Source organism: Hibiscus syriacus, unplaced genomic scaffold, assembly GCF_006381635.1.
Source record: "Hibiscus syriacus cultivar Baekdansim isolate YM2019G1 unplaced genomic scaffold, ASM638163v2 tig00000935_pilon, whole genome shotgun sequence".
NCBI classification, from domain to species: Eukaryota; Viridiplantae; Streptophyta; class Magnoliopsida; order Malvales; family Malvaceae; genus Hibiscus; species Hibiscus syriacus.
Genome location: NW_024061835.1, coordinates 71,257 through 88,588, shown reverse-complemented (window position 1 = coordinate 88,588; position 17,332 = coordinate 71,257). Strand labels below are relative to the sequence as shown.

At 32.0% G+C, this 17,332-nt stretch overlaps 2 protein-coding genes across 3 annotated transcripts; one reads left to right on the top strand and one right to left on the bottom strand.

The window, feature by feature from the left end:
* The first annotated feature begins 254 nt into the window (after nt 1-254).
* On the top strand, nt 255-1,704 carry LOC120118432 (deSI-like protein At4g17486). Of its 2 annotated transcripts, none has more exons than XM_039138469.1 (3): nt 255-483; nt 801-1,088; nt 1,416-1,704. In XM_039138469.1, the coding sequence occupies exons 1-3, from the start codon at nt 351-353 to the stop codon at nt 1,616-1,618; spliced, it is 624 nt and encodes a 207-aa protein (XP_038994400.1). In that variant the 5' UTR covers nt 255-350; the 3' UTR covers nt 1,619-1,704. The 2 variants fall into 2 exon arrangements, with proteins under 2 accessions (XP_038994400.1, XP_038994392.1); XM_039138461.1 differs by having other exon boundaries at nt 259-483; nt 1,368-1,704.
* Nucleotides 1,705-8,927: 7,223 nt separating this feature from the next.
* On the bottom strand, nt 8,928-15,144 carry LOC120118421 (DCN1-like protein 5). The gene is made up of 10 exons (XM_039138452.1): nt 14,966-15,144; nt 13,235-13,319; nt 11,923-11,997; nt 11,802-11,838; nt 11,150-11,233; nt 10,973-11,033; nt 10,738-10,844; nt 10,267-10,332; nt 9,345-9,484; nt 8,928-9,175 (listed from the first exon to the last, which is right to left on the bottom strand). Exons 1-9 carry the CDS (start codon nt 15,129-15,131, stop codon nt 9,389-9,391), a joined length of 777 nt encoding a protein of 258 aa, XP_038994383.1. The 5' UTR covers nt 15,132-15,144; the 3' UTR covers nt 8,928-9,175; nt 9,345-9,388.
* Between the last annotated feature and the right edge of the window lie 2,188 nt (nt 15,145-17,332).

Here is a 17,332-nt window from a genome sequence, read left to right as displayed (position 1 = left end):
CAAACTCCAACTCCTATTATTCATGGATTATTTTTAATTTGTCCCACAAAATGTCCGAATTTAGATTAAATTAACTATATATATGTTGCAAATGTTTTTCAAGTTATTATAAAAATATATGTAAATTAATATATAAAAAAGAAATCAGGGGCAGCGCTGCCACTATCTGCCGCCGATGATGCCCGTAATCACTAATCGGAAGATTCCTATTCCCGACTTTACCATATTTATTTATAAAAAAAGCTGGTTTCTCTTTTTATATTATATCAGCGATCTTCTTCATTAAACAAACGACTATCATTGTCATTAAAAAAAAAAGGCCTTCGAATAATTTTCGCCCCTGAGAAAAGATGCTGTGTCGTAAAAATTCGAGTTGCGTGGAAACAGGATCTGTACCAGTGTATCTGAACGTGTACGATCTAACGCCAATGAATGGCTATGCTTATTGGTTCGGACTTGGGGTTTATCATTCTGGTGTTCAAGGTCAGTTTTCTTGCAATTTACCACTTTCAACTTTCAACAATGAACCTTCCTTCTTTAAACAAAAATTCCAACTTTTTTTAGCTTCTTTTATGTAATGGTTTCTGCTTCCAGTTTTGGAAGCTAGATCTATGGGTTGGGTGTTTTTGTTTTTGCTAAATCATTGGATTGGATTCTTTAGATGTTCTTTTTTTTTTTTTTCATTTTTAGATCAAGAAAGAAAAAAAGCTGAAAACATTAGCTGAAGTGAGCTTGTGGAATTGGTTTCCTGCTATTTGTTTTTAAGCAGCTGATTTATGGGTTTTCTTTTGGGGTGGCAGTTCATGGGGTTGAATATGCGTTTGGGGCTCACGAATATCCAACAACAGGGATATTTGAGGCAGAACCAAAACACTGCGAAGGGTTCAGCTTTAGGAAATCAATTTTGATAGGGAAAACGGAGTTGGGTCCTGTGGATGTGAGGGGAATTATGGAGGATTTAGCTGAGGAATACAAAGGAAATGCTTACAATTTGATCACCAAAAACTGTAACCATTTCTGCAATGATGCTTGCATCAGGTTGACTGGGAATCCAATCCCAAGCTGGGTCAATCGCCTTGCTAGAATTGGTAAGACTAAGCCACCTCTGCTGTTTAATGTTTTCTTTTCAATCAATTTGCTGTTTTAAGTCCATGGAAACTGATTTCGTTCCTGGGTAGGATATATAATGGTTGAAGGTGTCAACAACGGAAGAATTGAGTCAATGCTTTTGTCAGTTTTATTTATGTTATTCGGATCAAGTGACATCTATAAGAATAGTTCTGTAACACATGTACTGCAATATGTTCATTCATTTTATTGATTTTGATTTCTGTTTTCAGAATTTGACTTTAGTTTTGCGTTTGTAGGCTTCTTCTGCAACTGTGTTCTTCCGGTGACTTTAAATGCTACCAAAGTTGGGCATCACAGAATCGAAGACAAATCTTGTGAAGGAGAAAAGAAGAAATTGGCAAACGATTCCAACAGATTCACGTCATCTTCGACCTCTTCTTCGAACTCATCGCCTTCGATCACTCAATCTCAAACTCGAGGAAGAAGCCGAAGCAGACGCTCACTTCCCCCTTCTTCACCATTGATTCTTGGTCCTTCATCATCTTGATTGATTTTTTTTAATCTTCTTTTGAAAGCAGACAGACCATCTTAATTGATGATCATCAATATATGGGACAGTTTTATTGAACCAAATCCTCAAAAGAGAGGCAAAAAAGCAAAGCAAATCATTGGTTTTCTTTCATTCTTTCCCTTTGCATTATTGTTCTTGGTGGATTTATGATTCTAAACGAAATCTGTACATTTGTAAGTTATCAACTTTTATCAATGGTTTGTGCCTGGTTGAGTTGATAGCCAAAATTAAGAGTTCATCCATACACTCATCAGAATCATAAGACCAATCAGGTCACTGTTATCTCTAAACACAGCATGCATTCCAATGTTTAATTTATTGACTGATGGTCTTTTTGGTTGGGTTCGTTGAAGCTCGATCGATCAACCGAAATATGTTAAGAGGGGGGCGAATTTGTTTTTTGATGTTTAGGAAGTAAGGAGTATAAAGATAGTAAAATTTGTACAATGATTTATATTGGTTCAACTCATTCAATGAAATCTACATTCACTACCTAAGCTCTTTAGAATTTTTCAACAAATCACTAATTTATTATTTCTTTTTCAAGGATAAAAAGATAATCTTTAGAAACACTCTAATTTTCAAAGGCTTAGTTAGAACCAAAATCCTTTTACAAAGGAAAATAATTGTAAACAAGAAAACATCTAAAAAGGAACGTGTTTACAAATTAAAATTCACTAAAAACAAGCTATTTACTAGAGAAAAATGAATAGAAGAGTGCAAAAAAATTTCTTGATGATCAATGCTTGGATAGGTGTTGTGCATCATTTTTCAAGTGTCTTGAACTTATTTTTATATGTTGGAATGAGTTACTAGTCGTTTTTAACTGTTTGGGAAGGTTTGGAGCCATTGAAAGACTTTCTGCACACAAGTTTCGAAACTCTTCGAAAGAGCCGTTGGAAAAATATGACAGTTGGAGCCAAAATATTGAAACTTTAGGTAAAGTTTCGAAACTCTTGAGATAGTTTCGAAACTCTTGAAAAGTATCAAAACTTTTTGGGAAACTGTCTTGGAAAGTTTCGAAACTCTTGTAGAAGTTTTGAAACTTCTAGTCAAAATACTCATTTTAAGGTTTTGATTGGATTTTGAATTATTTTTGAAAACTTTGAATAAATTCAATTTAATCTAACAAACATTTTGCCCTTATTTGTTATATCAAAATATAATTTTTACAATCTCCCCTTTTTTATATAACAAAACCCTTGAAAAATAGTTTTTTGCAAAAGCTCCCCTTAATAAAACATTTAATGAAAAATAGCAATATTTGGAAAATATTAATGCTCACACTTTTTTATTCTTTAAATTGAATTTTTCAAACTCATACTTCTCCACATTTTTGTTATATAAAAAATAATTCAAACATTTAGGTTCAAAAAATAAAATGGAGAGTAAGTAGAAATTTTACATTGAAATTCATTTGAAAAATCAAAAGCACCTCCTCAACAAATGCATTAAAAAAATTGACTTTAAAAGCTTGACATTGAAAAGACATTGAATTTCTACAAAGATGAACAAACATGTTAGTAGCACATGAAATTCAATATATTCAAGTCTAATATACTTTATGCAATATCAATTGTTGTATTTAAGTGCATGTGCATAAAGCTATCCAAAAATGTTATGCATTTGAAAATTTGATATCAATTGTTAGAGATATATCATTTGCAATAAACCACATGCATAAATATTTAAATTAAGGTCAAAAATTAAAATTTGTAAAAACAAAGCATTAAAACCAATTTTGACCAAAATTCATTATGATGAATAAACATTTATGAAAAATCATTAAAACTTCAGAAAATGTTCATCACAACACTTTTTAACGTACATGAGATGAAAAATCAACATAAAATCATTTAAGTTCAAAACTCATACATGCATACAACAAATAGACAACAAATTAATCAAAACAAAAACATTAAGCTTATAAGTTACTCATTCCTTTTCAAGTGTGGCTAGAGCATTTGAATATCTTCACTTTCATCATCATTGCTCCCGCACACCTACAAGAGATATTTAATTGGATTTTGGTATCCAAATTGCTTTAGATCCTTGAACGTTAGTTTCAATGCCCTTGTTCCATTAGGAACTCATACTTGTCTAATTTCAAAATGTTTTCCTTTCTTTAAAGGACAAGTATGTTCCAAATGACCATAAAAATGGCAATGTGGGCATTTTGTCTTTTTTAAACATAATGAGTTGTTTTTAGAAATTAATTATTTTTCTTTTGTTAAACTTTCAAGCTTAACTTTCAAATCAAAATTTTCTTTTTCTAAATCATTGATTTTGATTTTTGAAAGCTCTAAATCATTTTTCAAAGTTTCATTTTGTTTTTCAAAATCAACTTTTCCTTTCAAAATCAAATTATTTTCAACTTTAAATTTTGAAATTAATTTCTTATATTTAGAATTCTTGGCCTCAAATTCCAAATACAACTCATCATATGCATCTTGTAACTCTTAAATGAATAAGAATTTAAATCAAAAGAGTTAAAAGTTATCACCGAGTCTTCTTCGATGGCCATGAGGCATAGATTGGCTACTTTATCATCATCGCAGTTTTCTTCATCACTCCAAGCCACCACAAATGCCTTCTTTTTGCTTGATCCCTTCCTCTTTAGGAGATGACATTCATACTTGACAAGTCCTGTTATTTGGTACTCAAAGCATATCGAGGGACCTTTCTTATTGCTCGATTCATGCTTCTTGTCTTCTTTGGATGAAATGAATCGTTTAAATTTTTTAAAGAACTTGTTCATTTCTTCTTCTTCATCCTCTTATTCACTTGAGGTGCTTTCATCTTGAGTAGAGGATTTCAAGGCAACACATTTTTCTTTTTTTTTCTTGTTTCTTCTCTTCTTTTTGTTCTTCCTCATTTTCCATCATCTCATGAGTGAGAAGGTAGGCAATAAGTTCATTAAGCAATAGGGTTTTTAAGTTTTTCGCTTCAATGATCGTCGTCTTCTTCGATTGCCAAGATTTTTTAAGAGAACATATCATCTTCCTAACAAGATTCTCGTTAGGGATGATCTCTCCATATCCCTTGAGATAGTTGACACTCACGAAAAATCTATTCGTCATAGCTTTGATGTCTTCATCCGGTTTCATCTTGAATTTTTCAAGGCTATGATTGAGAATACCAATTTTCGTTTACGTTACTTCATCGGTTCCTTCATGAGTGACTTGGAGCTTGTCTCAAATATCATTGGCATTTAAACAAGAGAAAACTCTTCCATATTCATCTGGGCCTAATGCACAAAACAAAATGTGCATAGCCTTAGCATTGAGTTGGAACTCTTTCTTCTCTCTTTCACTCCATTCTGCCATAACTCTAATTGGAGTAGAGTGACTCGTCAAGGTAGAGTTCCAAGCATCTAGATCGGTAGCTTGAATGAAGAGCATCATCTTGTTCTTTCAATAAGCATAATTTGCTCCATTGAAATAGGGTGGCTTGTTAACCGGTTAAGAATATTCGATATAGTAAGCGCCAGAGGAAAAAGCTATATTCTCGGTTGCTTTAGGAAATTGATGTGGAGCTTCAAGGATCTTCACAAGGTTGTTATACCTTCGATTTTTGACCTCCTCTGATACCGATTGTTAGGATTTATGAAGTTCGATCGATTAATCGAAATATGCCAAGAGGGGGTAAATTGGTTTTTTGAAGTTTAGGGAGTAATGAGTATAAAGATAGAAAATTTGTACAATGATTTATAGTGGTTCAATTCTCTGAATGAAGTCTACATCCACTACCTAAAATCATCACTTAGAATTTTCCAACAAATCCACTAATGCATTCTTTCTTTTTCAAGGATAAAGAGATAACCTTTACAAACTCCCTAGCTTTTCAAAGGCTTATCTATAACCAAAACTCCTTTACAAAGGAAAAGAATTGTAAACAAGAAAACCTCTAAAAAGGAAGATGTTTACAAATTAAAGCTCACTTGATGATTAATGCTTTGATAAGTGTTGTGTATCCTTCTTCAAGTGTCTTGAACTTGTTTTTATATATTAGAATGAGTTACTAGCTGATTCTAGCCGTTTGGGAAGATTTGGAGCCGTTGGAAGACTTTCTGCACACAAAGTTTCGAAAATCTGAGAAAGTTTTGAAACTCTTCGAAAGAGCCGTTGAAAAAATATGACCGTTGGAGTCAAAGTATCGAAACTTTTTGGGAAACTGTCTTGGAAAGTTTCGAAACTCTTATTGAAAATTTGGAACTTATGGTCAAAATACTCATTTTAAGGTTATGATCGGACTTTGAATTATTTTTGAAAACTTTAAATAAATTCAATTTAATCCAACAAACATTTTGTCCTTATTTATTATATCAAAATACAAGTTTTATATTTTTTTAATGTTGTTCAAAGAACCTTCCTCTTCCTTAAAAAAAGATTAATTAGAGTAATAATATAACATCCTTGCAGTAAATCGATGTAGCAATTAAGGCCAGATGTTTCCCATTTAACCTTTTTAGAAAGTGAAAAGATTCGAGATTCGAGTTCTCCCCTTAGAACTTAGTATATGTAACAAAATACAAGCCCGTAGTAATAATAAAAAAAGTCAAATCAATTTTTACCCTATGACAAAGGTCAAGTCAATAAGCTCAAATTTTAGTTTTATATGTTACCCTTTAAGAAGAAGAAGAAAAACGAATCGAAACCTCTTTTTAGATTTTTTACAAGTATGGAATTTTTACTCTTTATTAATGTCTTTTATTTCAAAGCCTATGTATTATATTGCTTTAGAAATATGATTTTTCTAGCATAAGTACGCAATACTGTTATTTTACTATATTTTTGGACCGTTCAACTTTCTTTTTCTACCCTTGCTTCTCATTTGTGGATTGTAATTCACTCGTTCAATTATTAGCTGCACCATTCATCCATACCCAAAACAGGGCAGCATCTAATCTTCTTTATCAATCTTTGCTGTCACTTTCACTTTTGCTTTTGTTATTTTCACTCTCCTTCTTTTGACCCTACACCCAAACCAAGGGTTTCAATCATGTAATATGCATCCCATGAGGACGTGACTCATGATGTATATCAAGAATACATTGATTTTTCATTCCTGACTGCTAACCTTAAGCCACTCAATTTTTGTCACCAAATACTGTTTTTCTTTAGGAAAAATGTACATGAGATTGTTTACTTTAAATATCATTTAAAGATTCTTGCATGGTGTCATCCTTGCCAATCATGAAATTGGCACTTGGCAGATTGCTGCTCGTCTCTTTATTTACTGACATCACCTTCTTTTTTCATCTTTACAGTTGGAAAATACTTTATTGATGCAATTCAGTTACAAAATTCTGAAAGCAAAAGAAAAGAAAACCCATAGAGGCATTGTCAAAAACACTTTCCTTGCTAAAAGTGGCTTTTTCATTAGTCTTTTAGTTACCAAATGGCTTTTAAGACAAGAATACATATAAATTATTATGTTGTATGTTTTAAGATAATTAATAATAATACCTTAGGGGTGCTTATCGAGCTAGTCGATCGCGAGTTAGGCAGTGCTCGACTCGTGCTCATTAAAAAATTTTGATGCTCGACTCGTTGCTCGTTAAAATTGTGTTCGACTCATACTCGTTAAAAAAATTACTGCTCGACTCGACTCGTTGCTCGTTAAGCTCACTAAAAAAATTATCTTATTTTTTTAACTAAAAATAAAATTTACTAATACTATATGAGGATATTAGGATTGGGATTTTTTTATTAAAAAATATTATTAATTAATAATATTTTATTATTTATTAAAAAAATAGATTAGTTAACTTATTAAATTATTTATTAATAAATTAATAATTATTATTTAGATTTATTTTTTGAATGAAATAATTTTTAAATAATTACTAAAAATATATTTTAAAAAATTAATGAGTTGCTCGCGAGCTTATAGAGTCGAGTTAGACTTTGCTCGACTCAGCTCGTTAAGATCTTCAGTCGAGTTCAAGTTCGAGTAGAACTAACTCGAGTCAAGCGTTTACCGAGTTTTGACCGAGTCGAGTTCGTACTACTCACAAGCTAAGCACCCTACCCCAAAAAAATAAAAAGAAAAAAAGAAACTTTTTTGTGGGGTTAATTGAATAAATGTTATACTTTTACGTCAACTATTTTACTTCAACACTACCCTTAATGAAAGCCAAGACTAAAACTGTCGGACAATAAAGGATTACAAATGCTAAGATTGGAGTTGAAAGTCACGGTTTTTTCGGATGCCCATCTCTTAAGAATTAGAAACAACTTGACTAAACCTGGGTTATGACCTAATTTTTTCACAGTTTATTTCTGCTTGATTGTTTTTGTTAGTTGTCCCTGAAGAAAATGCACCATTACAAAATTCCAACCACTCAAATCCTCCAAAAAAAAATGTCCCCTCTTTCTTTTCAATTGAACAACAAGCAGTCATCAGGAAAAAAATATATGGCAGGCATTCCATCACAAGGAGGCCATCAAATCCAACTCCTACTGGGATGACCACACTTGTCATAACGTGTATGGACATAAGCAGACATAAGGGTACAAGGAAAACCGTCCAATTTATGCACCTGGTTAACTCCAAATCATATGCTCCAAAATGGGTTACCTAAAGTTTGATCATCCACGACAACTTTCAAGTCCTTTTCACTAGCATGATAATGTAACCATCAAGCATAAATCTTATCAAGGCATAAGCATGCGAGGCAGAGCTGTTTCCATCAGACATGTTTCATGCAATGATTCAATCGACACTAGGAAAGGTACATTTCAGTGATAAAATTTACCTAGTGTGAAACATACCGAACCTGATGTTCACCAGATTGTTTGGTGGTGCCCTTAGGAAGTTATCTTTAACTTTAAAATGCTGGTTGGTGGTGCCCTTAGGAAGTTATCTTTAACTTTAAAATGCTGGTTGCGATCAACAGTCCAATATAGGCACGTAACGAGTAGTGTCTATGACAGACATCGGTTGATCTTTAAAGTGTTGTATGAAAGAAATATTACCAATTTGGTCGATGAAGCGACTTTTTAAAGAGGAGATGGATGATGTGATAATGAGAAAACTGTTGCTACAATCCATCCTTTAAGAATCATCCTTGAACCTCAATGGTTGGAGGTGCTTGGCATCATCAGCTTGCATGCTAATAATGAAGCCAATACCTGTCAAACAGACTGGGGAGACGGGAACCAGTTGCTGGGAGATTTTGGCATGTAGTAACTAGTTGCTAGTTCCGCAATGTAATTCTATGCAAGAAATGCATTACCTTCTTGGAAAAACGTGACTGAATTGATATAAACGAGATAAATCAGAATAAAAATCAGACAAACGTAACATCTTTTTAATCTGATAAATAATTTTGTTCATAATATAACATCATAATCCAATAGTTTTGAATATCAAGACAGAAATACAATTCAATATATTGAGATTGTCTTCTGCATATTTGTGACATGAAAATAATTTTGGAAGGTATGCCCTGTGGAAGACCTTCATGTTTTTGATGTAAAAAGATATAAAAGACCAGCTAATGAAACATGGTTCTGCAACTCAACATTCCTGACAACAGATTATTCACAATAATATCTTATTAAATAACGGCAAGCTTAGACACTTCCACACCCCCACCAAAAAAAAAAAGAAGGAAAGAAAAAAACATATAAGGCTCTAGAAAAAGGGATCAAACAAAGGAGGAGGTTTGAACTTCAGGAAGAACCTGTTTTAATACCAAATGGAGTTCATAGAATCAAGTTGAGCAAAGCTAATTAGAGTTTAGCTCTGCTTCGCCTGCATCCATTCTACAAAGTTGTCCAGGATCAAAGGCCAAGCAAGGTCTGGATTATAATTACAGAGGTCCGGGAAATTTATCTGCTCATATATCAAAAACAGGAAAATGCAAGCACTTGCTCAATTATTAACATAAGGAGGATCTCAAACGAGACAAATTACTGGTAACTGTGTAATCATGCCAAATAATGGTGCAAGGATGCAGGTAAGAATTATGTTTTTATTAGAACTACAATATTGCATCCCCTTTATTTCTTGTTATCTGTCCTATCTGATGATAAATAATAGAAAAAAGTATACTTATCATTCATAGAACAGCAAAGATCGACAATTTCCTACCATTTATATAGTTTCAATTCTTATGCTAAAGAAAGTTGCTTTGTATTATTGTTCTATATTTGCGAGAAAAAATAAACCAAGAAGTTTAGAAATCAGTTCGAGCCAAAATATACATAGTTTTAGCAATGAATGAAGATAATAACAAAAAGTGGATAAAGGAAAATGAAAAGAACAAAAAAGACACCAATAAAAACATTAAAACTCTCATGAGCAAGGATTCAATTATAATCACAATCTGCAAAAAGAGAGGGCACCCCTTCAGTCCTCTCTATTATTCTACAAATATGCTAAACATGCCAATTGCTATTATGTCTTCATATAACTAGTAAGAACGTCATACAAAAGACACTAGTATAATTCTATAAGTTATCCAAGAGTCTTTTAAAATATAAAAATAAAATGATTTCTGTGTGAGGATGACCTGTGAAATTAAAAATTATTCACCGACAATATTTTGCACGATGGAGCTTCTAAACTTGGGAAAACAATAGAAATTTCCATGACAAGAATTAACTTTAGCGTACCTCATTGCAGAATCGAAAAAAGCCCATCCATTGATCCAAGTTTATGACCTTATAATCGCTCTGAATCTACATTAGAAGACAAGCATCGTATGAGGCTCTTTTTTCATTGTTTTATTTTTTTTAGGTTTGGATAGAACAGTATTTAGAATTATGGCCTCAAAAGGGCAAATTTTCTCTGTAATCTAGTCTATTTTCTAAGAGATTAAACATTTAGATCAGATTAACCCTATTTTCTAAAGAAATATTTGAAGATTCCATCAGTATAACTATGTGCCCCAATCTAATAATAGATTTAACAGATTTTAACACACACATTTATATACAACCCTAACAGCTAAAACTGAAATGACATCACCCCCATAATAATATAGAACTTTGTGCCTGTATAAACAGAAACATGAAGGAAATGAATAAAATAGGCAGAAGCAACTACAACCCCAGAGGTCAAATGCAATAATTGTCGCAACACACCTTCAAATACTCAATAAAATAGTCAACCTGTGCACGGAATAGGGATCCTAAAACAAGATCCAGCAGTTGACATATGCTTTCTATATCAATACTCTTTTGTTTCTCCTCTGCAACGGTGAATTCAAGAAAGTAAGTAGGAGCAACCGTGAATCAAAGAAACTAGGTAGGAGCGCAATCAGGAAAAAGAGACGGTGTACAGACATCCAAGCTACATGCCACAATATTATCATAATACCTGTCAGGCAATAGCAGAATGAATAGGAATAGAAATCCTCGAAGTTTGATGGTCTCCTGACCTATTTATAATATAAAAAGAAAACATCATCACTTTTGCATACATTTCCTAAATAATAATCATACACAAGAATCAAGTCAATTAACCTCGGGCATAAAGCAGTTCAGAATTTTCTACCTCTTTTTCTAGCTCTGGCAGGGCCTTCTTTAATTTACTTACAGTATCAGCCCTGAGTGCTTTTAATCCTCTTCGCCATTCCTCCTATAAAGATAAGATTCAAATTCATTTTCAATGGATAATTTAACTACAAGCATGTACAAGAACATAAAAAATACATAGAGAGCTTGGGATTTAAGGAATCATTATTTTGCTAGTTACATGGGAAAGAGCATCAGCCACCCTATATCCAGGCTATTATGACACTCTTAATGAGGATCATAACTGTATGAAGAAGAAACTCCAATCGACAAAACTTTTTTTAAAATAAAATCTAAAAAGTATTTCCACAACTCTTAGATACCATGATCGAATCATAGATATCGGAAATCGATCATAATATGTACTATCAAGACCAAAAAATGGCAATTAACAAAACTGTTGCTGAACAGAAATGTAGGCATCACCATGCAGCCTACAGCCCTACCTGCCAAACTTAACATAGAAAGGGAGACCTAAAACTGATTATTCTATGCAATCATGCCATGATAAAGAAGAAAAATAATCAGAGGGCATAGGAAACGATAGCAATTTCATTCAACCAAAATATAATATATCACATTAACAGTTAAATTACAAAATAAATGGAAAAGGTAAACAAAAAAAATCCTACCAGGGTAAAGTATCCTTGTCTTTCGGCTTTCATTTTCCTGACATAAGCACAATAGTTTCAACATAAAAGCCTAAGATTAAAGTTATAAATGAGTTATTGGACGAGTTTATAAGGCAGTTACCAAGCAAGCATCAAGATCCTAACATCTGTGTGATCAACTTCCATGTCGGAACATAGAGTTTCAATCCCTTCTGGGCTGTTCAAATGGTGTATCATAACATTAGAATGTACAAAATAGTCAATGAGCATTTAGCTTTTTGTAATGATGATACTAAATTTTAATGAACAACTCTAATAAATTATAAAAACTGTAATTTAACATGCAGCTTTCAGCAAGACAGCAACCCTACTTCCGCTTTGCAGTGATAATCTTTCCACGTACAAAGGCTTTCCAAAACAAAGGTAACTATATTTTTGTGCATGACCCCCTGAACCAATTCCATTGTTATTTGGGCACTTTTATTCTATGCAGTTATATCTCTTCAATTCCCATAATACCCTCATCCAATACATCTGATATACAGAAGTATGGAATTCCAGCCTTCTTGAAAACTTAGAGAAGATGAAACCAATTCTTGTTGGAAACATACCTATATCTGGTACTTACTACTGAGTCTGAGCAACATGGAGAGTTGACTATTGCAAACGACTAGTTAGCTCGACTTATAAACTATACGCGTGAATCAATCAACCAATCATTCTATAAATTGATACAAGCAGAATACCCTTCAAAATTCTCTAAACAGAAAACCGAGACCCACATAGAAAATTTAATCTTAACCTCATTACAGCTCCCTATAGAGAAAACAAATCCTATAAACACAGCTTAAACGAAATAATATTTTGTATGCTCCAATGCTTAGCTATTGTGAAATCATCTTTCGTCAACATTGAAAATGTTAAGAATTAGACCTTTCCGAAAAATACTTTTGAAATTTGAACTCAATATTTTATACAAAGCAGAAATTTAACAAACAGATAAACAATTGCTTATATGCACATAAAGTTCAATTGAGCAGTAGATTCTGAACAAGAAGGGATGAACTCAATCAGCATGTCAGTTATCTAATCTAAAAGATTTAAACTTCATAGCATATTGGCACTTTGCATCATCATGAGCTCACATATCAGATTGTGACTCGGATCCCTAACATCTATATGAAAGATAAGTGCGCAAAGTCTCCATGGAAATATCACTTTAATGGTTGTACTAAACAGATATAATGCAATAGTATATGTACGTTGAAAGACGTTACCTAAAAAATACACAATTAAAAAGGAGTTGGATGTAACATATACGGAGATATCTAAAATCCATATAACAATATAATCCTCCAAAATTACAAAGGTACCAAAATACCTATTTTCCCTTTAATGTAAATACCAAAATTACAAATTTTCTTACTGAATTGCATATTCCACAAAGCACTTACTCAATCATACCAGACGACCTATTGGCATAAAAATAAAACTGGTTGTCAATCCGCTCCATCTCCTTTGAAGATGCCTTACTTGAAGCTGAGAAATATAAAACAAAGTGTAATGTCATTAGTTACAAATCCTTAGACAGCTTAGTCAATAAATTTGAGAAATAAATAACTTTAAAGCATTTTAAATACATAGTCTACAATGAAGTATTAAGTTTGATGAAAAATTTGTTCTGGGGTGTGTGGAGCTCTATGTCATCTTTCAGAGTAAGCTTTGGTAAATAACATGTTAATGAGAGGCCAAATTGAACCGTGGGATTGTTATGATTGGCATCTTGGATTGGAATGCATAACCGGTATAGCATATTAGATTCAGAACTAAAAAGTTCAAATTCTTTTAAACAACCCCTTATAACAGAGTTTTCTATCTTCTATTGCTCTTTGAGATTATTTTTTTAACAATTAAGTGCACATTAATCCTAATGAGTAAGCTTTCAATTTTTTTATAATCGCATTTGAATTACGATTTTCACATATGTTTCAGGACAAGTTCAGATTTCTTACCAGTCTGCCTTTTATTTCTAATTAGAGTAGATAACAAAATTGGTAATTAGTTCTCTCATATACTCTCAGGAACTACTAGCACAATCTCCAGTACCTTAAGTTACAACTTCCATAAGTTAAAGCTTGAAAGAACCATCTTCAAAACTTATTTGATTGCTTTCAAGAAATTCTTATTTCTCATTTATTTATCACTATTCTCACTTTCTCAGTTTTTCATTTCCTTACATCAAATATAATCTATCAGCATTTTTCAACTCATTCTTTAAATTGCTCAAACTTTGGGGGAGAAGCCCAATCTTGCCAACAGCTATATCATACATGCAACATATATTGATAACAAGATAGAATTTGTTCTCAGTTATGACCAAGGATTTTGCTTCAATTTTCAACTTCTCTTACTAAACTCAAACATAATTTTAAGATTTAACTATCTTTTTTCTAATAAAGATTTAACTACCTTAAAAAGATTGCATTCAAGCTATACTATAATGAATAATCTACCTAGGATTTTGCTTCAATTTTCAACTTCTCTTACTAAACCCATTTTTTTCACACTTTAATATTTAACTATATTAAGAAGACTGATATCAAGCTATAATCTACCCTCAAGGATTTTGCTTCAATTTCTCTACTAAACATGATTTTCGAACACACCTTCAAGATTTAACTGCCTTAAAAAGACTGACATTCAAGCTATAATTTACCCTTACGATTGACATGTATTCCCTTAAGGTTCAAAGACGTTCTCTTCCCTATTGTATCTAAGTTCTAAAGATTTATTCTTATTTTTCCTCCCCGTTTTCCCAGTTTTAAATAATTTCTTAGGAGAATTAATTTCAAAATCAAACCCCAATCCTTTTGCTAAGCTTAACCTTGCTACCTTAAAAAAAAGCTTAACTTTGGTAGATAGCTCAACAATATCCGCAAAATCTACCAGAACTACACACGCATATAGTTACTTTGTTTCTTTTTTCAACAAAAACGACCTTGAATGATGCAAAAATCGTATCGCTTCAAGAAATCAATCAGAGAACTGGAAAATAAACAAAATTTAAAAATCTAACAGACGGTAAAATTTTGAAACAACGAATAAGAGAGAGGGAAAATCAAGAGGAGAATCCAGCTCCATCAAAATTTGGAACTAAAGAAAGGATTAGAGAAAAAGGGATATACCGGAGCGAAAGAGATCGGAGGGAGAATAAGGAATCGGGTTGGTTGAATTGGTTTGACCCCTTTTTTTGGATGCAGATGCAGAACGACGCATCATAAACAGCAAACAAACCCGGAATAAATCGAAGCTTCGTCGCTCGGCAATATTATAACAAAAACAGTTTTTCATTTATTTATCTACTTATTTAAGGATTCGAAGGTCCTATGTTGAACGAAATGAAATTCAACGACTAATTTACGTTTCTCCAAAGACTTGATTGTTACCTTTGGCTGACCGCTCTATCCATTTTATCTTGTTTCTTTTTTCTTTTTTCTTTTTTATCCAGCTAGTTTTTCCTTTAGATTGGGTGTCCTTTTTTTTATTAATTTATACTATTTATAAGTACTAATATTTATTTTAAAGATTATTACTTATTTGATAATAAATACTCAAATATCATGATGATATATAATTATAAATATAGATAATATTATTGATTAAATAAATTAATTTCATTAATTGTTGATCATTTATCTCTTTTAATTTAAATAGAAAAAACAATAAATAAAAGAATAATCATTGTCCATTATAATTATTTGTATGTTAATTTATTAAATAGATTTAATCACTAAATCTTAAATTTCACTTTTATAGATTAAGTCCTATCTATGTATTATAATAACTCGAAAGTCTCTAATATAAAGAATACATATTCCATAAAAAGTTTAACAGAAAAATATTTGAAAAATTTTACGAATTGAAACTTTTTTAAAATAATCTCTAAAGGTAAAATAAATATGTATGTGGATAAATCATAAATATAATTAATCATTAAAGCATAATTAATCTAGTAAATAGTTAAAGTCTGAGGGGGTTTAGGTTTGACGAACTTAGTTTGTTGGAATAAGGTGTGTTGTTTTCTTCTGATTAAGAAACATTTAGTTAGTGCTGGTTCTCTTTGGGTGGCATGGGTCAAGGAGTATGTCTTGAAAGGGATTGGTTTTTGGGATGCCAGTTACAAGCCTCAATTTAGTTAGATTTTGAGAAAGCTTCTTAAGTTTAGGAATGAGGCGGTTGAGTTGTTTACTAGTGTGGAGGCTTGGGATGTGGTGAAAAGCAGTTGGGGGAAAGAGTTAGAGATAGAAGAGAGAAGGTACTGTGGGAAGATCTTATATGGTTTCCTTTACATATCCCAAAAATGTCAATTATTGCTTGGATGGTCATTTTAAATAGGTTGTCTACTAAAGTCAGTCTCATTCACATGGGGTTAGATTCGGGTGGGAGTTGTAGCCTTTGTGAAAATGGGTTGGAAAGCAAAGAACATTTGTTTAATGACTGTGTTTTTGCTGGTGGAGTCTGGAGGAGAGTTATGCAGGCCTGTAGGTTGACTTGCAGGTCAATGTGTTGGAATGAAGCTTTGGCTTGGGCAGTTACTAATTTCAAAAGGAAATCTTTGCTTGTTTGTATCTTGAAGTTGGCTTGGATTTGATTTATGTATTTTGTTTGGGAAGAGCGTAATCTTAGGCGTTTTAGAGGATGCTCTTGTTTAGTTGATGAGATCTTTGAATGCGTTAGGATTGCTGTTTGTGCTAAGTTACAGGGTCGTAGTATTAAAAAGCTTGACAGAGTCAATTTGCAGCTTTGTCTTTACTGGGGAATTTGTTGATTTTAGTTTCCTTTGTTGCTGGGCTTATAATGTTGTTGTCTTGGTTGTTTAATTGTTGAGGAGAGTGGTTCTTTGGGGACATGAGGTTCACTGGAAGACTCATCACTTTACAGAGTTTGTTTTTCTCTCTTAATTCTACTGAAATGTTTTGATTCTTACATGTTTATATCTTGGTTTTTTTTATTATGGTATGAGTTGGTTTTTGAATAGGTTTGTTGTTTTGATTGGTGCCTAGCAGGATTGACTGTTTGGTGGTTCTTTTGTAGCAGGCGTTCCTGCTTTCTTTTGGGTAATAAGATTGAAATTATCCAAAAAAAAATCTAGTAAATAATAAATGAAATTAATGATTATAAAATACAATCAATCAAAAATAAATTTAGGAGAAGATATGAATATATTATTTTTATATAATATTTTGATAATTAGTTATATTATATTAATATTTATTTTTTATTTTATAAACTATTATTATATTTTAATTATTTTTGCATCATGTTTACGTTTTTATTAAAAACATATCCTTAGACTGTTTCCAACATTTATCACTCTCACTCGTTATCATTTTAAAATTTAAGACAAATCCATTTCATTAAAATAAAATTCTGATTAACATTAAATTTTGAATTTAAATATATATTTTTATTTATTACATATTTAGTAAAATTAAAATTAAATATGTATAATTATAATTTTATGATAAATTATATTATAAATCATTCAATTT

Excerpts from the sequence above, each read along its gene's own strand:
- LOC120118432 (XM_039138461.1), top strand. The coding sequence starts at position 351 with ATGCTGTGTCGTAAAAATTCGAGTTGCGTGGAAACAGGATCTGTACCA. Across the intron at positions 484-800 it reads TTATCATTCTGGTGTTCAAG|TTCATGGGGTTGAATATGCG; the intron begins GTCAGTTTTCTT and ends TTGGGGTGGCAG. Across the intron at positions 1,089-1,367 it reads CAATCGCCTTGCTAGAATTG|GCTTCTTCTGCAACTGTGTT; the intron begins GTAAGACTAAGC and ends TTGCGTTTGTAG.
- LOC120118421 (XM_039138452.1), bottom strand. The coding sequence starts at position 15,131 with ATGAAAAACTGTTTTTGTTATAATATTGCCGAGCGACGAAGCTTCGAT. Across the intron at positions 11,034-11,149 it reads TGCCAGAGCTAGAAAAAGAG|GTCAGGAGACCATCAAACTT; the intron begins GTAGAAAATTCT and ends TATTATAAATAG. Across the intron at positions 10,333-10,737 it reads ATTTTATTGAGTATTTGAAG|ATTCAGAGCGATTATAAGGT; the intron begins GTGTGTTGCGAC and ends CTTCTAATGTAG.